The sequence below is a fragment of the Tursiops truncatus genome, chromosome 17, assembly GCF_011762595.2.
Source record: "Tursiops truncatus isolate mTurTru1 chromosome 17, mTurTru1.mat.Y, whole genome shotgun sequence".
In the NCBI taxonomy this organism is placed as follows: Eukaryota; Metazoa; Chordata; class Mammalia; order Artiodactyla; family Delphinidae; genus Tursiops; species Tursiops truncatus.
The window spans coordinates 13,855,249-13,879,462 of NC_047050.1; the positions used below are offsets into that span (position 1 = coordinate 13,855,249).

General features: G+C 36.7%; 1 protein-coding gene across 1 annotated transcript in view; it reads left to right on the top strand.

Annotated features, from left to right (window-relative positions):
• The window catches only part of C17H8orf34 (chromosome 17 C8orf34 homolog), a 336,297-nt gene that overhangs the window by 309,327 nt on the left and 2,756 nt on the right, over positions 1-24,214 (top strand). Inside the window, 2 exon segments of the mRNA XM_073794504.1 lie at positions 8,013-8,106; positions 20,650-20,709. Coding sequence (XP_073650605.1) covers positions 8,013-8,106; positions 20,650-20,709 — 154 coding nt within the window.

The window sequence follows — 24,214 nt, forward strand, 5'->3', positions numbered from 1 at the left end:
ATTCACTCAAAAATATATATATAATTAAAAACAACTTATCAAAATCAAGTACTTACAAAGCTTACTATACATTTTATAGAGAAGCTAATCCATTTAAACTATCACATTTCCCAAAGGAATAACTGGAGAAATAGCATAGCACACTGGTTAAAAATCCAGTAATTAATAGAGAAATGTATTAATTTGCATATGTATTCCACAAGTAAGTATTGTCAGTTTAAATGATTGAGGAACTATAAAGAGCTAAAGACTGAAGTTAATGAGTTTTAAAACTTTTTCAAGAGCAGTTTAGAGCCATTCCTCACAACTTCAGGAAGTTAGCTGAAGGCCAAGGCAACACACAGAGGAGTGTGAACTAACTCAAGGTGTCAAGCGGCAGCTTCACAATCTCTGAGGGTGTCAGACAGGAAAAGAAGCACATTGAGCAGGCAGGCCTTTCCAAATCTGTTGAGGCTGATTTTGCCAGCTGTACCATCTGAACTGGAAAGGGGATCAATTCTATGTAACAAAATATCTTAGAATCGTTCTTCACGCCAGTTTTGGCCTGTCTTTTCCTCCTGTGGTATATTTTGTGATTGTTAGTGTAATGAAGTTCCAACTATACTTTTGAAAGAGAGTGCATGACATTATTCTCCTATAAAAATAAGAGATAATTTGCTTTTTATCATGCACAGGGATTTACTTGTTAAAAGTGGAAATAACTATTATTCAGCATTATAGTTTTATTCCACTTAGGAAACTAGAAAACAAGAGTTTTTGCAGGGAAACCCCATTTGGTCACCGATATTCATTAAGAATTCATACATGTTGTTAAAGGATAGCAATTTTTAAAAAACTTATCATGATGGCTTTCATACAGATGTAAAATGAACACATGTCAAGGTTTGTTTAAGTCATTAATGAATGAGGAAACCAGTAAGATGTTATAGCCAGTTCAAAGGAGAATTCTAACCCTCACGTGTAGTCAAATAAAGAATGCTGAAATGAAGTTATAAACAGATGTAAAAAATGGCCAAACTGATCAACGTCCGTAATAACCAATTACATTAAAATAGATGCAATTTGCATTTATATGGACAAGAATTATTTGCACTACTATACATTTCTATAAGTTACAAAGTTGTAAAATAGCTCAAAGTCAGTGAAAGACTCGGAGCCTTTATAAAATCAGATAAACAGGGCTTCCCTGGTGGCGCAGTGGTTGAGAGTCCGCCTGCCGATTCAGGGGACACGGGTTTGTGCCCCGGTCCGGGAGTATCCCACATGCCGCGGAGCGGCTGGGCCCGTGACCCATGGCCCGTGAGCCATGGCTGTTGAGCCTGCACGTCCAGAGCCTGTGCTCCGCAACGGGAAAGGCCACAACAGTGAGAGGCCCGTGTACCACAAAAAAAAAAAAAAAAAAAAAAAAAAAATCAGATAAACAAAAGGGCTTGCTAGAAAAATGACTTATTTTTCATTGACTACACCCAATAATCTTTTGCTAGTTTCAAAGTCTTTTACAACTTCATCCTACAATTTCCTTGTGTAGAAAAACCACAAAATAGAATGAATTAAGAAAGAAGATGAAAAAAATTTTTTTTAAATTTAAAAAAATAAAAAGAAAGAAGATGAAGGTGTCATGAAAATAATCAATAAACAATCAATAAGAAAGACTAGAAAAGAGTTTTCTTTGAGCCAAACTGAGGACTAGCCCAGAAGACTCTGCTTGTGGGGAGCAGAGTTTTCAGCACAGTTTTATATCTTGTCAGAACAAAGAACCTTAAACAAGTCAGGGTTATATTCTTCAAGGTTTCAAACAAAAGAACAGTCCAGCAAGTACACAGCAAGTCAGCTTGGCCTTGACACCTGGGCGGGGAGTCTTATCATCAAAGGAGGACCAGCATTGGCGTCCCAAGAAGAGACGCATTTAATCTTTATTTTTAACATGGACATTCTTTGCTTTTGGTCAATGCATCCTTTTCTCTAAGAATTAAAGCAGATGTGCAATGTATGTTTAATAGCAAACAGGCTATTTTAGTTAGCATAAAATTCAAGTTAACTCATGTATAAGCCAGAATGACTTTCCTATATCTCAATATGTGAAAATTTCTTTTATCAGAGGGCAAGCCCAATGTGTAAAGTAGTTGTAGTGTAGTGTAGCAAATATGTCAGGTAAAATTTTTTAGCAACTTGTGTTTATTTTGTAATATTTTCCACAATCTACCATATTTTTGTACTGATAACTTGGTTATTGCTCCCTTTCTTTTCTTTTCCCAGATCCTATTCGTTCCAACTTATATTTTCTCAAATGTATTACTTCCCTGTTCTTATGTTTTAATTGCCCTTTGATGTTATGCAAAAGAAATAAACTATAGAAGTATAATTCACTAAAAAGTTACAGAGTTCAGCCTGATAATACTAGCCATTTCATTAACAAAGTTATTTCCAAACTTTATTAATTTAAGAATGTAAATTATATATGGAGAACTTTATTTTAACAGAAGTATAGGCTTAATTCTTTGTCGGTATTGCAGTCTATTAAATGTATGTAAAGTGGGGTGTAATTTTATTTTGCCTTATTTGCAACATGCTTCAGGGATACTTACTGTATATAGATCTCATGGTTATAGAAGGGAAATGAAAATGATTAATCCTTTTTGAAAGATGGAAACTGATGTTTGGTGTGTTATTTTCATTCTTAACCAAAGGGAAAGAAATATTTAGTTGCCTCAGAGTTAAATTATCCAATGGTGAAAGTCTGAGCAAAGGAGCATTTTTTTTTCTCTAAATAACCTGAATAACCTATGGCCACACATGACATAAATCACTGATTGATTGCATTTAGAGAATCCAAAAATAAACTACCCACGTGGAATAACAATACCGCTAAAGTTTATAAAGCACTTACTCTGTTAGCAGATAAAATGATATGTTGATACAGGGCGAGAGACTGTTTTCCATATGATACATGTCACTATTTCCCACCACTCCTGGTCCCTGGACATTTACATACTTATGGGGAAAGTGTTTTAGAAAAAGGATGAATGTCATTTCTTCTGAAAGCAATCCAAAGAACTTGCTCTTGGGAATATGAAACAGTTTGCACTGTGCTCATACAGAGTTTAATATTCCTGTAGAAAATTTTTTGAATAAGTTGGCAAAGAGGAACATGTCAACTCTTGTTTTTAAAAATGTTCACGATTTTAGCTCCTTGACCCCATCAAAAATAATTATAAGAAGTCTGATGGGCTGAACTTTGGACATACATAGTACTGCCTGCTGGTATTGATGAAGCAAACAGGTGCATTATATTACTAACTGTATTCAAGGGAAAACCAAAGTAAAACATTCAAATGATCTATTAATAGCAATATTTGTACTGTCTCTATGATTCTGATTCCAACATCTCAACATTTTAAAGTTTTTCCCAAACTAGATATTTTGCTGAGCTCATGTTTCATTTGTATTTTATATGATTTGCAATAAACAAAGAATGGTTGCAATAAACAAAGAATAACTTGCCTGTTCAGTAGTAAAGCCATTAAGACCAGAAACCAATCAGTAGTATTACTTAATATTCTGAACTATTATGGGAAAAAGGAACACCATTGACTTCTTAGTCATATCTTTTCTTACGAAAACAGATTTTAGGATTTGGGCCAAAAAGCTAAATAATCAAAATACTTTTTCAATTAAAAACATTTTTTCGTGATCACTTTAAACTTTTTTCTGTTTTAAACAAAGAATTTTTGCCATTCGATTTTACCTTATAAAACCAAAAAGATCATTTTTCATATTTCCTCTTTAAACACCAGAGACTCCATGTTCTATTTTTGAAAAACTGCAGGAATGTGATTATCCCTCTCTGTTACATGAAAATTTTTTTAATTTTACTTCTGCTGTTCTTTATACTGTTATGGAATTTTAAAGCTAAGATTTTTCACGTTTCTGCTGCTTCTGTAGTATAGCCCTATAAGACCAAATCCAATACTTGATAAATTAAAAAAAAAAAAAAGTTAAATCCTAAAAATAAACACTGATTTATACCTAAATTGTATATTCCAAGATGGAATATCTTTAACGTTTGCTGACTTTTCCTACAATAGTTCATTTAGTTCCTCTCACATTCTACTGAGAGTCTAAAGGAATCTAGGTATAGAAATTTACTAATTGTAAAGTCCTAGAGATGATCTAACCCAGCACCTTCACAGCTTCATTCTATCCCAAGAGGGGAACTGACATGCCCTAGATTAACCGGGATAAAAAGCTGTGATTCCTGACCCCTGGGGCAAGGACTTTTCATTGCAAAGACCATCTGTCATTTGGTAGGAATTTAAATTTTAATTCGATTAACAGACTATTTTCAAGAGCTGCTGATGCTAAAAGAGTTTTTAATGAATCATTAAATTTTTTTTTATTATTTCAATTTTTTAAATAAACTTTTTTATGTTAAAACAGTTTTAGATTTACAGAATTATTGTGAAGGTAATACAGAGCGTTCCTATATACCTCCCCTGCAGTTTCAACTATTATTATTGCTTTACATTAGTATGGTACATTTGTCACAATTAATGAATATTAATACATTATTAGTTACTAAATCCATGCTTCATTCGAGTTTGTTGTCCCAAGATGCCACGTAAAATGTCACATTACATTTCTTTTTTTTAAATTAATTTTTTATTGAAGTTTAGTTGCTTTACAATGTCACATTTCGTCTCATACTTACATCTCCTTAGGCCATTCTGGGTTGTGACCATTCCTCGGGCTTTCCGTGTGTTTGATGACTATATGTATTTCCTTGTGTTTGAAGAGTACTGGTCACATATTTTGTTGATTGTCCCTCAATTGAGGTTTGTATGATATTTTTCTCATGGTTGGACTTGAATAATGTGTTTTAAGGAGGAATACCATAGAGATAAAATTCCATTTTTATCCCATCCTATCAAGGCTACATACTATCAATAGGAATTATTGCTGTTGATGTTAACCTTAATCACCTGGTTTCAGGTAGTATTTGTCAGTTTTCCCCACTGTAAATTTACTCTTTTTGCTTTCTCTTTCCATATTGTACTCTTTGGAAGAAAGTCGCTATACACAGCCCACCCTAAAGATGTGGGAAGTTATTTTCTGCTTCCTTCCTTAAGTATTTACATAAATTATTTGAAATCCTTCTGCATGGCATATTTGTCTATTCTCACCCACTTGTTGATTTAGTCAATCATTTGTTTTCATCAGAATGGATTGATAGACATTTGTTTTGTATGTTGGGTAGTAACCCAATGCTACTTTATTTCGTTGCTTAAATTGTTCTAGCTTTGGCCACAGAGAGATTTTTCAGTTGGCTCCTTTAGCCCTTTGATATACCCCGGCATTTTGTGTGTGTGTGTGTATGTGTGTATGTGTATGTGTGTTAGCACTTTTTTTGCTTTCTGGCACAAGATGCTCCAGGCTTATCTTGTATCTTGTATATTTCTTGCCTTGGTCTAAGAGTCAGTCCTTTGTCCAAGAGTCTTGATTCTTTCATTGAAAAGGGTATTAGAGGGCATCCCTGGTGGCGCAGTGGTTGAGAGTCCACCTGCCGGTGCAGGGGACGTGGAGCGGGTGGTTGTTGTTTTCATTGCTATTGGGGTGTCATTGTGTCTAAATCCTCTAAGCTGCCATAGCAGCAAGATATATGTATGATTAGTAACCATTTATATATATATATATATATATATACACACACACATATTTATATGTGTAGCCATCTGTATGTATAGTAAGCTAAACATGAGTTCACTGATGTCTCCAACTCTAATATCAATACATTATACATGGAACATTCTATCCTTGCTTATCTGTAAACTCCTCTCCAAGAGTGAAAAACTTGGCTTCCAACATCTGCCATCCATTTACTTTGTTCAATTCCAGAATATATATACACACACACACACACACACACACACACACACACACACATATATTCAGAATTTTTAACCTATAAGCCCGTAACTTTATCCACTATAATGCAGTGCTTATGTACATTTGCTTTTGCTTCTGATCTTACAGGCTCCATGCATTTTCAGAGTTACTTAGGTCAGCACCTTATTCCCCAACCCACTTCAGTGAGGTTCTTTTACATTTGTAATTCATTTAGATTCTTTTTTTTAGTATCTTGCCTTCCATCCTGGGACATCCCACCTTCCTAATTGATTTTTTCATTTGCATACATTAAGGTTTACTCTGTGGCCTGAAGTTCTACAGGTTTTGACAAGTGCTTAATGTCTTGTATTTACCATTAGTACATCACACAGAATAGATCACTTCCCTAAAAGATCCCCTGTGCTTCACCTATTCAACTCCTTAATCCCCTTTGTAACTCCTGGAAAACTGTACTTTTTTGAAACTCTAGATTGGGACTAAACATATCCAGAGGTAATCATCACAGTCAAGGGATAGCTGATATGTTGTTTCTCTTATACAGCACTTATTTTAAACAAAGTGGACATTTAATGTTTGGTGTATCATGTTTCTTAGAGATCGGGGTCGTGAGCCTTTATTTTTATCTTGTTAGTATTTTTCTGAACAAAATAAAGCAAAATATCTCAAGTTGGAGGAAAAGATCTTTCTTTCAAAGAGGGGGAAGATGATGAATGAATTGAGAGGTCAAAAGAGTAAATGGACAGGTAATATTGATTTTATGTTTTTAATTTTCAAAGTTATGTTTGAAAAGATTTTATTGAATGATGACTCAATAAATTTAAAATTGTTATTTATATTTTATTGTCAAAGGGACCCGTCCTTCCTTCCTCCTTCCTTTCTACCCTTCATCCTCTCCTTTTTTTCTCTTTCCTACTTCCTCATATACAAATGTTTACTGTGTACCTGTTAGTGAGTACCTATTTTTCCCCAGACATTATAATGGATACTGGAAATTAATAGGTAAAAAAAGTTATCCATGGCATAAAGGACTTTCCACGTTATTTTTGAGACCAGAAGATATGAAAGGACAATTACTATATAGTGTTTGTTATATTGATACAATAGGCACACAAAGGAGTAAATCTGTCTTGGAGCATCAGGGAAGGCAACAGAGATGATACCTGAGCCTTGGGAAGAGTGTTAATGTCTGAGACAGATAAATATACTGCATTCTAGGCAGGAAGTATAACATATGAAAACATCTAGGTAGATTAGAGAGAGTGACAAAATTAAGGTGCTACCAGTTAATTAAGCTGGAGTGGAAGTGTCAGTCGAGGTGGGATGGAGATGGAAGTGGTGGTAGAACAGAGGCTAGACAAGTATAGCTCATGGAGGGCCTTGAGTTGAGATTTTATGCTGGAAACTATGAGAAGACTACTCAAGGGTTTATGAACAAGGTAATGAATACATCATGTGACATTTTAAAAAGCTCTACTTGGCAAGGAACTGGTGGAGAGAATTAGGAAGGGTATGAATCTTAATCCTAGAAAACTTTGTAGATGATTATAACTACAGTCAGGATCGGAGATGATGAGAGTCTGCTTTAGGGCAATGACAGAGGCATGGAACAACAAGGAAGTATTTGAGAAATATATTAATAAAAATAGGAAGTAATATGAGGAAGGAGGCAATGAAGTAATACTGAAGGGTAAAGTTGAGAATGTTCTCTAAATCCTACTAATCTTTAATCTCATTTAAGGGAATTGGAACCTTGATGGCAAACAGGCACATTTTGTGCAATTTTATATTGAATATTTCATTATTATATTTCCAAGAATGGGTGCTAAGAATTCCATAAAAATATTAATTCAGGAAGGACCATAGTCTAGATATTTCTTCTTATTAAGACATTAAATCTTATTTAAAGGAGAATGTAAAAAAAATGAGTTCAGAGTTTGTGACGTGTCCATGAAATGAAAATGAATTTAAGCTTAAAATTCTTCTCTGTTGTGAGGAAATTCTTGTTATGGTTCTTTGACATGTAATTCATAGAAACTGAAGTGTTCACCCATATTGGTATTCACAGTATCATTCTAGAGGTTAATCCAAATAAACTTTTTCTTTGGCAGGATGACTCTTTAAAGCAATTGCAGGTGGTTCATCAACCGTGGATCCTGCCAAGTGACACAGAAAGTGAAGGAGTGGAAGCAGAACAAGAGAAACGTGAGTAGACACTGCTGTTTATTGACAAATTGCTTTTAACCAAAGGACATCCATGATGATGGTATATGCCTTTCCCAGTATCAAACGATGTCTGCAAAAAATTCAGACTTATTTAGGGAGAACATGTAAAGATAAGCTATACTTTTGGTCTAAAAATCTTGATTCACTGATCTCTTAATTGTGGTGCAGAGGCTCATAGACTTAACTTTCTGAAAAGCAGTGTAGTACGTTAAAAGAAGGAATTATTATTTCTGAAGACCAACATAAAATATCCATTTGGAATGTGAATCGTCTACTAATGCTGTAGATTTATATCATATAAATCTCTATTTATATCATATATCATATCATATATACAGTGATAACTTGTGATTATTAAAAAGTTTCAAAGTATGTTAGGATTGGCTCGTTATTATTTTTGAAAGTATCATTATTGGTTATATGGATACATTTATGTATGTAGAACTGTTCTAAATTCACAAAACAGATTAATTTTATAATAGTAGCTAAGACAAAGAGAATATACAGCTCCTGATTTAAGTCACTGGATTATAATCATAACAAGAATGAATTACTATAATTTGGCATGACTCAGTGCATGCTCTCCAGGGGTTACTGACATTGTCAGACAGATGGGTTCAGCATGAAGGTGAGAAGTTAGTGTCTGGATCATAGAGGAAAAACATCAATTTTTAAAATAATAAGATATCAGAATCTTACTTTTTTTTCTTTACCAGTGGTAGCCTGCAGAGACAAATAAAACTTGTAAGTAGTAATGTAGCACTCATGATAATTGGAGTGAAGCAATTAATTAACTATTCCCCTGAGCTGTAGTCATCAGAGACACCTGATATATTACACAGGTAGCATCATGACTCTGTACCCAGCGAGATCCAGGAAATTACTTTTCCAGGTTAAAAGGCATTTATAAAGATCCTTATCCCACTTCCATAACTGCAGGCTTATGTGGCCAGAGGGAGCACAGCCAGGAGAGGGACCTAAGAGGCAGGTGCTCAGGTGAGAGGAGGAGACAGCCCCAGTGTCACTCAGCCGACACATTCGAAATGCAGTGAATAAATTAGTGACATTGTACAGATTCTAATGGAGGGAAACACCTTCTATAGAAAACAACTGATGAAGACTCAGAAAGTAGACTGTACTTCAAGCATGTATTATAGAGTAGTTTGGAAGATCTTTAATGCAAGTGGTCCTAAGTAAAATAGTCTAGGAAAGGAGCAGCATAGGGTACAAAGAAGAGCATCCCCTAAATCTGAAAGAATTACGAGTGGCCCGGAACTTTTATGAAAACAAACGCAAGCACATTTATACCTCCTACTCCCCACACAATTAAACATACATAAGCTCTCATTCTAGAGTTTGGATTTAATAATTTTCATCAAATTCTTTTGAGGTCTTCATAAATTTTGCATTAAATAAATCCTTCAAGCGAATGTGTGTGTATATGTGTGTGCGTGCGTGCACGCATGTGTGTATTGTATAAAGACAATATATACAATTGGGCTAGCTGTACTCTCTCAGATTCAACATCCAGGATGCACAGTGTATTACTTCTATGAACGTGCTATAACTTTTAATGAACTAAAAACTAAAATCAAGAAAATAATCAATCAGAAGTATATTTAATCCAAGTCCAAATTCAGACTTACTTACTTTCCCTGAAATCCATATGTCTCCATCAGTATTAAGTCTGGAAAACAGCTTACTAATTTAAAGGAGATTGAAAACCCCCAGAACTTTCTTCAACCCTTGTCCTGTAATCATATTGCCTTTCTGCCATATACTTTCACAAGATTTTGTTGATAAGTTGTAATCATCTTCTCTTCTATTAGGGTGCAAATTCTTTGAGGGAAGGAATCTGTTTTCTTCATCTTATTTAGCTACATAATAAGACCTCAATAAATATCTGAAAATTTAACAGATGAATGAATGTATAGGTTTCTTGGGTACTTTCTAACTTGTTTATCAGGACAGTTATAAATATGAAACAGATAAAATGAATAATAATTGTGACTGAATAATTGTCCTGAAAATTATAGTTTTATTAAAATTTTAATATTGGATTTATAGTTTAGCCATAGATTTTGCCATATGGTCTATCAGTCACTCTGAAGAAGGTCATTCTTAAACTCTCCTAACCATAGACCTAGAACCAAAAATATTTGATTTCAGTAATGTCATACTTGGAGGTGACCCTTGACAATGGTAAACTGTTTGAAATAAAATCAGGGTTTAAAAATAATTAGGTGGTAATAGGAGCCATCAGGAAATGGAATGCTGGCTGGCAGTGCAGCCAGACTCATAGTACAGAGATGCAAATACTCTTCAAGAGCGGCATCTAACATTCAAGTACTAGAACAAGTGCAAGATGGAGCCACTGAGGTTCCGATACTTGTATTCAATGTATGAGTTTTGTGGAACAGCTGGCAAGATATGTATAGATCATCTACCTCTTTATTTTCTCAGTGAAAGAAAATAAATGACATAAGTCTATGTGAACCCAGCATCTGATTTATAGTGTAGAGGCTCATATATTAGAAATTTATGAGTGAGGAAAAGGACAAGATTCATCATTCCAATGGTAACACCTGTTTGTTGACTCAGCTTTCTATAAATTATATGTAGGTTTTATGGAATTTTATGGAATTTTCAGATTTCTCCTGAGACAAAATTATCATGGTGGAAAGTTTCCAGATAATGTTAGGATCTTTGTAGTTATGCATATTTCTTATTGTTTCATTTTAAAATAAAACTTAGTACAAGTAAGTTTTATAAAAGCACCATTTAGGAAAAGACGTCTTGAATAATTCAATGGGAAGCTTTAAACAGTTTTATTATAAACAAACTGTTTGTTTAAGATAAACTGTTTAAGATAAACAGAACCCTTAAATAGACTTTTTGTCTACTCTGATTTTAGTATAAAAGTCTACATCACAAATTTTAAAAACTCACGTCAGGAGTGTGGTTTTTGTTTTTGTTTTTGTTTTTTTAACATCTTTATTGGAGTATTAATTGCTTTACAATGGTGCGTTAGTTTCTGCTTTATAACAAAGTGAATCAGTTATACATGTACATATGTTCCCATATCTCTTCCCTCTTGCGTCTCCCTCCCTCCCATCCTCCCTGTCCCACCCCTCCAGGCGGTCACAAAGCACCGAGCTGATCTCCCTGTGCTATGCGGCTGCTTCCCACTAGCTATCTACCTTACGTTTGTTAGTGTGTATATGTCCATGACTCTCTCTCGCTTTGTCACAGCTCACCCTTCCCCCTCCCCATATCCTCAAGTCCGTTCTCTAGTAGGTCTGTGTCTTTATTCCTGTCTTACCCCTAGGTTCTTCATGACATTTTTTTTTCTTAAATTCCATATATATGTGTTAGCATACGGTATTTGTCTTTCTCTTTCTGACTTACTTCACTCTGTATGACAGACTCTAGGTCTATCCACCTCATTACAAATAGCTCAATTTCGTTTCTTTTTATGGCTGAGTAATATTCAGTAACATTGTATTTGGTATGCTTGCTGGTGTCCCACAGGGCCTCTGAGGAACTGTTCATTTTTCTTTCCTGTCTCTCTGTGTGTGTGTGTGTGTGTGTGTGTGTGTGTTCCTCAGGCTGGATTTGGACTGACCTATCTTAATCTCTTTGACTTTTTCTTATGCCAGCTCAAATCTGTTGATGAGCCCCTCTAGGGAATTTTTCATTTTAATTCCAGAATTTCTATTTTTTTCCTTTTATAATTTGTATCTCTTTGTCGTAGTCTTCATTTGGTGAGAGCTTATTCCTATACTTTAATCTATTTTACATGATTTCCTTTAGTTCTTTGACTATATTTCTAGTAGTTGATTAAAAGTCTTTGTCTAGAGATTCCATCGTCTGAGCTTCCTCAGGGAGAATTTCTTTTGACTGCCTTTCCCCCCCCCCCATTTATGGGCCATACTTTCGCGTTTATTGTGATATCATGATTTATACATCATGTCATTTTGTTGTTGTTGTTGCAAACTGTACATTGAATATAATAGAATGTGGCCACTCTGGAGATTGGCCCATCCCCACCCTCCAGGGTTTGTTGTTGCTGCTGTTTTTTCTTATTGTTATTGCTACTTTTTGTTTACTAACTTTCCTAAACTAATTCTGTAAAGTCTATATAATTTGTTGTACACAGATACTGAAGTCTTTGCTCAGTAGCTTAGTTGTTAGCTAATGGCTGGACAAAGTATTGAGGCATGCCATGAGCACTCCAGAAGTTTACAACTCTGCTTAAACAGACCTTCTAAGTCAATCAGAGGTGAGAGGTAGATCCGTATCGGGTCTTTCCTGAGCAGGTGCAAAGCACTGCACGTCTGTGTGGCATTTCTAAATCTACACGCCTATGTCCGAGCTTTTGAAAGCCTCCTATGGACGTATCACTTACTGTATGTTTTTAAAAAATTTTTTGGTAAGCCTTTTGTTTGCCTCAGGAAGCTTCTGTATAAAACTACAGTCCCTGATTGTTTTTGGCAAATGTTATATGGACAGGATGTCTCACTGAGTGAGCTCTAATTCAGGTCAAACCAACAAACAAACAGAAAACATTCAAGGGAGGCATTTCCAGGCAGCTTCCATATAGGTCAAATAGTGACAACTCTCTAGATATTCGGGGAAACTCTAAACCTGTTCTGCCCCCTCTAGTGGATCATAGGCTGTTTGTTTCACAGCTACCATCATTGTGAGAACGCTGATTTTCAAGGCTCCCGCAGAGCAGGAGAGAAGGATATTACTACTGGGTAAAATAAAACCCTACATAGTTATTGTTTCTATTGAGATTCAGCTGCTTTTCTTTACTAAATGTTCTATGGATTGTTGCAAGCCTTCGATCAATTTCCCGAGTTCGGAAAAAGTTGATTTCAGTGATTCTTGCTCATGTTGTATTCTCATTGCATTTATAGAGGAGCACATTTTTCGAGATCTCTATACCTGCATTCCACAAGTGCTTCTCCTCCACTATTTTTCTTGATTTTATCAGCGTAGTTTTCTCTTTGTTTGAGGAACGGGAGTATGCTATCTTCATAATAGGTTATAAAATTGGACAATATCTGCTTCCTAAAGTCCTGTCTCATGAGAAGCTATTAAAAACAAATTTGTGGGGCTTCCCTGGTGGCGCAGTGGTTGAGAGTCCGCCTGCCGATGCAGGGGGCACGGGTTCGTGCCCCAGTCCGGGAAGATCCCACATGCCGCGGAGCGGCTGGGCCCATGAGCCATGGCCGCTGAGCCTGCGCGTCTGGAGCCTGTGCTCCGCAACAGGAGAGGCCACAACAGGGAGAGGCCCGTGTACCGCAAAAAAAAAAAAAAAGACTTTGTGGTAAAATAAGTTTTGAGAAATTCTACATATCATTGTATTTGAGAGGCTCTCAATTGTAAGACATACCATTGACATCCCTTTGCAAGAGGAACAAGGCAGCTCTGTAATTTTAAGTGAACAGATCAAGTGTAATCAGCATCCTGGCTTCAAATGGGGGAAAATATTGTTCATTGTTGACTTGAAAAACCACTATAGAGTCTCTTCCAAAATATTTACATAGTAAAGTCACTGGGTAGCCCGACAGCAACAAGATCTGCTTGACCTGTGTTTATCCCAGGTATTTTTTTCATATTTACTTAAGTCCTTTTCACAGAATGCCCATTAATGCCTATCTTCTACAATGCCTATAATTTGCAGAGTGCCTATTAACTGCTGGAAGGACAAGTATTCTGGGATTTTAGGAAGTGCTAAACTAATCTAATCCTCTCAACCTCAACTCTTTCAATTTAGTGAAGAAGAAATTGATGCTCTAAGAGATGGTGGGCTTGCCATGTCACCCAGTTAGTAGCAGAGGCGGGAGTAGAACCGAGAGCTCTTCTTTGGATCCAGCGGTGTTTACCTCCGTTGCCTCCTCTTTCACTGATACCTCCCTTCATTTCCCTTTCCAGGGGGTGACGCAGTTTATGCTGTGACTCTTGAGAACCAAAGTGCTTAGAGCAGTAAGTGGGGCCGTGGGATTCTGCTGTCCACCTAGGATTTGGCCAGGCTTTTCACCTTGAAGAAAAACCTTTGTTCTCCTTAACCAAACATCAGGTCATTTCTTTCCAGGCAGTCTCCCAATATTTGTATGTGCACAGTGCTTGAGGCAGTGGTGTGAGGGTACCACAGCTGATTATTTACCAGTCCCAAGATAAGGACTAACACCCTATCAAGTGAAGTAGAAGAGGTGGGTAGAGGAGCAGCGGACTGTAGATAACAGAAGGACCAAAGTGAGTTAATAGACGACGATGTCAAAGTGTCAGGCTACATTATACGTGGAATTCCCAAGATTTTAATGGTATTGGGTTGTGGCATCAGAAATACCGACTAGAATGAAACATTTTTAGATTATTGCATTTTGTTTTCATAGAGTGAGAAAATATTAATATTATATTAATACTTATATTAATATAAACATAGTGCCAGATACATAGTATATGCTTGGTAAATATTAGTTAATTCTAAGTCTTTACTTTTAGGCTAAGCATATATCATATGAAATGGTTGCTATCTATTTTTTAAAAATTAATGACAATATTAATGTATCTTCTGTCCCACAATGACTTTTGTCTCTCACTTACTGTTAGATTCTATTTACCATTACTGATGTTATTATTGATGAGGTTGTTCTTACTCCTGCACGGAATTTCTTCCTAGCACTTGCTAGGTTCTCACTTCAATTTACTAATGGACTCATTTTTTTTATTGTGAACACACACTTAATATTCACTTAACATTCTCAGTGGGAGTCTAATTTCCTCTTTTTAGATGCTGTGATGGAGTGGGAAAAAAACTAGGAGTCAGGAGATGCATTTAAGGTCCTATTTCTTCCCTGTGGTCCCCAGGCTAGTAAATTGCAGAGAAAGGGCTGACACTCAGGTGCATCTATAATTGTTCAATTCTCAGATTTTAACTCTCAGAGATACATTAACTACATGGGAATAAAGGAGAATGCTCTCCTCCAAGGTTCTCTGCCAAATACTTTTTGCCTTTTACTTACTAACCAGGAATGATTTATCTTTTCACTTGTGAAGCTACAACTCATTTTTCTGTTTTTCTTAATTATTCTGTGTCTTTTACATTCAACTTGTTGCCTTTAATATGCCTTGACATTGCAGAAGAGAGAAGGATTTTATAACCCTAATTTGGGGCAAAAAGAGTGACCACGCCCTTGGGTGGGCTCATGGGTGGTATGACTGTCTTATGCAATGCTCTTACATATTACCCCAGGCTGTAAGAGGTCATCTCATATCTACTAATTGGGATACCTGCAGCCATGTGATCTTTGATCTCAACCTACCTTAGTATTTCATTCTTCTTTTTCTTGCTACTTCAGACTTGTGCTTACTTTTCTCAAACTAAATTTTAAAAAACCAATGAATGAACTATTCCTTCCAGAAGATGCTATATTTCCATTGTCTCCGCTAGGCTGAAAGTTTACTGGCATAATTTCTGAGGAGGTAGTGAAATATTTGTTGTTAGGATCTGGCAAGAAATCCTAGCCTGAAAATAGACACTGTAGCTTAAGAAACTATTGGGGTAGGCATAATAAGGAGGGTATATGAAGATAGACTAGGAGTTCTAAGCACAGAATTTCAAAAATGGGGCATAATAAATCTTTTTCACTGAGAGACTTAGCATATATTCTAATATATATATATATATAATTTAATAATAAATTGGGAAATTTGACACATAGCCTAACATAAATAAAACTACAAAGTCTATTTGGGGGATATATTTAGAATTACAGCATTCAGTTTCTCCTTAAAGCCTACTATGAATAATTGACATTTTAAGGCTTATATAGAAACATATGTATCTCTAAAAAAGGAGAGAATGGAAGAGGACTGACATTTATTACATTTTTGTTGTTATGTGCTATGTAGTATCTCCTTTAATTCTTGTGTCAACTTGATGTGTAGGTGGTATTACTGATTTTACAAACTCAGATTTGTTAAAAACCTCTTCCCAAGGATATATAATTAGTTAGTGCAATTTAATTCTAGCTTAATCCAAAGCCATATGTTCTACTCTGAAATGTCATTGCATTTCTAAAAGCTTAAAAAAGGAGGGAGGGGGTGGGAATGTGTGTATATATAGTATCAAGAAAGGAATTATTTCACTGAGCACTGAAAGAATTTGTATCATAAAGAAAACACTATAAAACATGAAAATAAGAAAAAGTGACATATAAAGAAACAAGCAGTAATACATTTGGGTAGGAAATCTGCTTTTAATATAAACTTCAATTTGATTTACTTATCTTTACACTGTGCTCCAAATTATTCTCTATAGGCAAAGTCATCCAGAAAATTAAAGGCGGCATATATGATAAACATAAAAATTAAAATTTTGACAGAATAAAATAAATAACATTTAGTAATTACATTAAGCATGTTTTCAATCCCATAGTATGCTATTAAAAATAGAACAACTGTTCAAAGCATGCTGCCAGATTTCTTCAAAATGACTTGTTTTGAAATGTTGACTAAATATCCCGAAACTGTATATCAACTTTAGTATAATTAAACATTCTTCAGACCAAAAACATAGCTTTTTCTATATTCATAAGCATAAATTATACATGACTCCCCTTCATATTAGTACATAAAGATTTATCCACTTGTTAACATTTAAAATGATGTTCTGAAAGTTTCTGCTAGTTATATAAGGCTTTATAATTTATAAATTGCTTCCACATATTTAATTCCCAAAAATTAAGCTGTTAGGGAAAATTTAGTCTTACTATTCTTATTGTACACTGTAAGTGTTCAACACATATTTACTTAACAAATATTTATACATTCAGTATTTACTTAATAAATATTTACTAAATGAATTGAACGAATGAATGAATGAATGAATGTAGTTCAAACTGGGTAAGTGACTCGAAGATTACTTGAGCAGCGGCCAAGCCTCAGTCTCCTCTTCTGATTATTCAGAGCCCATAATGTCTCTCAAACACAGACAAATGTGTGCAACAAATGATTTATTGGTATACACAGCAAAACACGATACATTCAATGACGTTGAATACGTTCAGTGTGTTGTTCCTCTGTAGTAACGATGGTTCCATCAGAGTTAAAGTGAACATGGTGCATTCACACAGCATTTACATCAGTCCCTGCACATGCATGTGTGATGCACTGCCTCAGGCATTTGTGTTGCCGTTTTGCACTGAATAAACCACTCAGGAAGAAAGAAGAGGGTTCTAATCCGTAAACAAAACTCTTATCTTTATTAAGATCTTATTTATCTAGACTTTATGGCTACTCTCTCGTTGCTTGTTCTTTCCCCCACCAAAGCTGCTTCATTTCTTACGTTCCCACAATTATGGGGAATAATGGGCTACCCCCTGTACGGGCAGTCCTGCTTCACTAAGGCTGGACACCTAAGTCAGTTGCCATACAAGAAGGTTATGCCAAAGTTCAGTTCAGAAACTTGAGGTCGGTTACTTCTGTCTCTTATTCCTGTTGTCCTTGGCTACTCTGCCTTGCCGCACTGCCTCTATCAAAATAAAATCTTCTCATGTATTTGTATTCTTAACCGCTGTTGACATATTTCCCAGATCTTTCCACTGTGGCCTATGGAACAGGAATTTGATTTGCAAACTGATCATTCTTCAGTGCTACTCAAAGAACACTCTCCATGCCTTTTTTGCCTTATTTGAAATGGTTCCTAGAAGACATTGCTTCCCTTTTAGCCTTCACCAGGGAAAGCTGCTCTTTTCAGTTGCCACGTGTCAAGCACCATGAGATAACATTAATATTCTACCTGAAATTCTCCTTCTTTTTAGGCTTATGCCATTTGTCCTGTTGTCCTGTGTCTTTCCTTGTCACTATAATCTCATCAGTCACTGCTGTTTTTTCATGTGGGGTGCTGACATTTGGTTCATTGGTTTCCTCTCTACCACACTCTTAGCATTAGGAAATTTTAACTTTCATCTGGGTTATTTATCCAATGTCCTACCATTAAAATTCCTTGGCCCTCTCAAGTCTAGTGCTCTTCTAAGGAAGTGTAATTTTTTTCCTCATCAAATGTGAAGTAGCATCCTACTCTAAGATCTTAGATTACTATAATCTACAATCTACCCAAACCTTCTACCTTTCAGATTCTCTATTTCCCACTAAACTCACACTTCAGTCTTCCTTTGGTACCCAGACACTTCACTACTCCTTTTTCTTCAAGTATGCCAGACCACAGCTGGCTTCATGCTTCAACCTAAAGTCCGTGCTACGTAGAACAGTGATGTTCATCTCTTGGGAACTTGTAAGAAATGCAGTTTCCTTGGCCCCATCCGACATCTACTCAGTCAGAAACTCTAATAGTGGACTCCAGCAATCTGTGCTAATTCTTTTTGTTTTTCATAAATTTATTTATTTTTTGCTGTGTCAGGTCTTCCCTGCTGCACACGGGCTTTCTCTAGTTATGGCGAGCAGGCGCTATTCTTCGATGCGGTGCACGAGCTTCTCATTGTGGTGGCTTCTCTTGTTGCAGAGCACAGGCTCTAGGCGCATGGGCTTCAGTAGCTGTGGCTCATGGGCTCAGTAGTTGCGGCTTACTGGCTTTAGAGCACAGGCTCAGTAGTTGTGTCGCACGGGCTTAGTTACTCCACGGCATGTGGGATCTTCCCGGACCAGGGATCAAACCCGTGTCCCCTGCATAGGCAGGCGGATTCTTAACCACTGTGCCACCAGGGAAGTAACAATTTGTTTTAAAAGCCCTCCAGGTGATTCTGATACCCTTAAAATTTAAGTGAACCACTAATATAGAGCATTAATTCAACTGCTTTCTTGCCAGAACCTCTAATATCTTTGGGTGGTAAAGGACATTCAAATGTGAATACATCATTATTTTACTCAAAGCCCCTCTATGTGAAGATTTCTAAAATTTTACCAAGTTCTCCAACTTCATTCAGCATCTACTTTACATATAAAATCACCACCTTGAATCCAAATGTTTTTGTAGTTCTTATTCATCTAAATTTGAATTTTCTAAAACTGTCAAATACCAAATGCTTAATGATACTTCCAAGGGTGTTTCCCTTTATAACTCTCCTCTGTGGAGGACGCTGAGCGATGCTAACTTGCTCAAGGTCATGTGTATGAGAAGGGGTTGAGCCAGAATTTGAACTCAGGTCAGTTGGAGTACAAAACCCATGCTTTTATCTCCTGCCTCTAAATTTGGTGAAACAGACATTGCATTGCCATGCCTCTTCACTCTAGCTGAAGCAGTGTTTACCATTGTAGAATTTTTTAAAGTGAGTTATATAAAAATCTCTTATCAAATAACTTTGATAAAGATCAGGTAAAGAAGGTCTCTTTATTATAAGACTTCTGAGAGCCCTTAATATGCTGGTGTGTATTTTGATCCTCCAATAGGCCGATGGTATATTGCTGTTGATCAAGGAACCGTTTGTTTGTGGATCATCTATATTAACAGCTTGTAGGACTAGTGTTCCAAGATCTGCTTTGGAAAACTTGGGCTTAATCTATTTCCTTTCTCTTCAAGAAATGTGAAGGTTTAGCTCCCTTGATGCCCTTATTTCACTTTCTTTGATCTTCTGTTTTATTTCCCCGCTCTTTTTAACTAGAATACTCATGTCCCCTTGTCCTACTACGCACTGCTCTTCTGCCTCAGGGATGCATTCAGAGGAATTACATTTAGTGTTTAATATTATGCACCAAGCATTAAAAATATAGGGTAGGGGCTTCCCTGGTGGCGCGGTGGTTGAGAGTCCGCCTGCCGATGCAGGGGACATGGGTTCGTGCCCCGGTCCGGGAAGATCCCACATACCACGGAGCGGCTGGGCCCGTGAGCCATGGCCGCTGAGCCTGCACGTCCGGAACCTGTGCTCCACAACGGGAGGGGCCACAACAGTGAGAGGCCCGCGTACCACACACACACACACACACACACACACACACACAAAAATATGTGTGTATATATATATGTGTGTATATATATATATATATATATATATAGTATACATGTAAATATGCACTACTTCATGCAAATCTCGTAATAATTTTGTGACAATTACGTTAAATTACAAATGTTATAGCATCACAATATGTGACATGTATGTATCCAATCCTGAATATTCTGTGTTGTGGTAGCAGTCTGTAGAGCATGACTTTCCTGCCAAACCCATGCTGGACGTAAAAATTATGACTGTGATTTAGATGGGATCTTCCTGCAATCCACGTATATATTCATAACACTATCTGGAGGGGCATTTTGCCCTAGTTTTTATTTAAGATCAGAAAAAGTTTAAATTGAAATGACTGAATTATGAAATGAGAACATACACACTATTAAACAGTTAACTGGTGTGTCACTGCAGTCACTATATACTCTGAATGTAGCTTCGATATTAATTTCAGTTAATCCTCATTAGAAATTGGTCAAACCGCAAGGGAATTGTGTTTGATGGACTTTTTTTCCTGGTCCAGCACATGACCTCTTTTCCTTTCATTGTGCAGGTTCTGCTGATCTTCTTCTTTGTGTTCCATGCTCTTCTTGTCCTGCACTCGTCTACTCTGGTATGTTTGCTCAGGGCACTTAATGTCAATGTCAGGTAATGACGGACACCACTTGCAACTACTTGAAGTTCAGATTTTTTTTTAAATACATAGTCCTCGTGACCTATAATGAGAAAAGGATTTTCCTCCAGCTGCTCTGCATGATGTTTTCTCTTTGTTTTTGTGATTTTCATGGATCTCAGGCCCCTCACTGAGCCTGTAGTCTTTTGTGCTGAGGAAGTGGGAAGAGGATTTCAATCCCCTTCTTCCTATAGCAGGAAAATTACTTTTAGATACATGTGAGATGAGAACATATACCCCCCTTTGTGCAGACCATGGACTCTAGGACACCATTAAATATATCTTAGAGATACAGCATCTCAAAACAATTCCACATCCGTGGACATGAGGTTACTCTATGGGCTGGATATATAAAGATGAACAGTTCTCAGTATCTTCTCTCAAGCATGTTACAGAGGGAAGTAAAGGGTCGAGTGTGCCCTTAGCACTCATAGACCCATAAGATATCAAAATAAGAAAGAGTTTGAGAACCATCTACGTCTCTTCCCATCTCACGCTCGTCTCACGCCCATCTCACGCTCTGCAATATCCCCACCAAACAGTTCACTAGCTTCTGTACGGGCACCTTGAGTAACGCAGTACACCACCGCCTGTGCTCTGCTCTAGTCGCTCAGTGAGCCAATCGTTTTGTATTAAGAAGTCACCTAAAGAAATAATTTCCTCAATGCTGTGTAGTTATCAGAATATCATTATGCTCACTGCACATGTTTTATAATAAAACTTGGAAACTGATTTATAATAAAACTTGGGAAATGTAAAAAATGGAAACAACCTAATGGCCAACAAAAGAGGACTGATTTTAAAAAATTACAGCAATCTATATAATGGAATAATGTGCACCTGTTATAAAGAATGAGATATATATTAACTCGATATATACATAGATTTGTACTGATATTAACTGAATCCATCTATCTATATTGATATATACTTTGATGTGGAAACAGTTTTTACAATATTGTTACATAAAAAAGTGAGTCACAAGACAGTATACTAGATACAATTCTTTTTGTTATATATAATGCATAGACACATACACAATCATATACAGATGATTCTTGAACAAAGTGGGAGTTAGGGCAACAATTGTCTACGTGAAAATCCGCATATAACTTCACAGTCAACCCTCCGTATCTGAGGTTTCACATGTGTGGAGTCAATCAACCGTGGATCGTGTAATGCTGTAGTGTGTATTTATGGCAAAAAATCTACATGTAAGTGGACCTGCGCAGTTCAAACCCATCTTGTTCAAGGGTCAACTGTATTTACATCTGCAGAATACTGTCTGGATGGCTAAAAAAAATGTCTTGAAAAGCTATCTGCACCCCCATGTTCATTGCAGCATTATTTACAATAGCCAAGATACAGAAAAACCTAAGTGTCCATCAATGGATGAATAAATAAATAAAATGTGGTACACACACACACACACACACACACACACACACACAATGGAATATTATTTAACCATAAAAAATAATGAAATCTTGCCATTTGCAACAATATGGACAGAACTTGAAGGCATTATACCAAGTTAAACTACTCAGACAGAAAAACAAATACCATATGATCTCATTTACACATGGAATCTAAACAAAACACCAAGCTCATAGATACAGAGAACTGATTGGTGGTTTCCAGAGGCAGGAGGTGGGCAAAATGGATGAAGGTGGTCAAAAGGTACAAACTTCCAGTTGTAAAATAAATACGTCCTGGGGACGTAATGTACAGCCTGGTGACCAAAAACAAACAAACAAAAAACACGTGAATTTCTGATGTTGTACAAAATGTTTAAAAGCTACTTTAAAAGAAATTACTCTCCTATTTTGCTCCAAAATCTGAATCCTCATAGCTTCCTTCTTTCTAGTTCTGTTTTTTTTGTATCACAAGCAAAAATTGTATCCCTCTTCTACGTAATAACGGTACCATTGCAGGAGCGCAAAGATCATGCGGTTCTCTTTCTTAGTCCTTCAAATGTTCTTTGCGTGACATACAGGCATATTGCCCTTCAGACTAAGAGATCAAAATGAGTAAATCATTCATGTGGTTTATATTAAATAAAGGCCTCCAGTGAGTCAGGAACTATGCCAGAGAAGGACACATCACTGTCACAGGTGACAGAAGCTACTAGATGATGAAGTCACACTATAAATATTACTTACATGCAATAATGATGATTATCATTATATAAGCATTAGGTTGAGATAAGTGCATGCAGCAGGGGGATCCTAGCTTGACTACTGGGCACAGGGCCCTGAGAAAGTGATATTTAAGACCTGAAGGAGTAAGTGAGAGAGAGGAGTTGGCAGGGTTGGCTGTGCTCTCCTCCGCGGCTCCGAAGCTTCCCCCCCACCTACCCTCCCGTCTCTGCCAGTGAAGTTTCCTAGTGTGTGGAAACCTTCCTCCTTCACAGCTCCCTCCCACTGGTGCAGGTCCCGTCCCTATCCTTTTGTCTCTGTTTTTTCTTTTTTCTCTTGCCCTACCCAGGTACGTGGGGAGTTTCTTGCCTTTTGGGAGTTCTGAGGTCTTCTGCCAGCGTTCAGTAGGTGTTCCGTAGGAGTTGTTCCACGTGTAGATGTATTTCTGATGTATTTGTGGGGAGGAAGGTGATCTCCGCGTCTTACTCCTCCGCCATCTTGAAGCTCCACATAACGTATTCTTGAAGTGTGGACATATCCCCCTGCCATCCTAGTCATATTTTTCTAGGAAAAAAGAAATTCTTTCTAATCAAGCTGTATGGACAAGTAGTTCCAGTGCCGAAGTAGGACACATGCAGCCTGACCCACCTTATGCTGCTCTAGTTTTCTCAATTCAGTTTCATAATTCCTTCCAGGACAGTAATTGTGTACATACCTTGCAGGTATTTCTCATTGGCCATATTTGGAGACAAGCCAATCTATTTTAACAGCCCAAGATATTTTTGTGCATTATATATGCAAAAATTCTTTTATACAGATACCAGAAGTTGATATAATGGCAGTAAAATATGGTATATAGAGGTAATACTCTAAGATCAGTGTCACTGTAAAGGTTCAGATGGAGTATAGGAAAGCATTAAAATTCCAGTCTTTCTTTTGAACATGCTGTGCTATAGATCCATCATTAAGCACATCTTCGTCTGTTTTCTTTCTGCCTTACAGGTCTGTGAAGCAGGCAGGAGAAGTTGCAAGTGGTCCTTAAAGAAATGGCATTATTCAAATCCTTATGTATAGTTCTAATTTTATTTACTACGTGTAATCATTTAGAGAATGGTTATTTTTATAATATCAATAATAAACAAGTACTCTTGTAACCAGGGGTGCCTAAGTGTGTAATCAGAGAACACTAACTCTGGCAAAGCATTCTGGGGAGGTCAGGCTGCCAACTGCCTTTCGACATGGTTAGTGTCCTGGGTTTAGATTACTTTATACCTAGTTATTAAGATTACTATTTGATACTTTAAAAA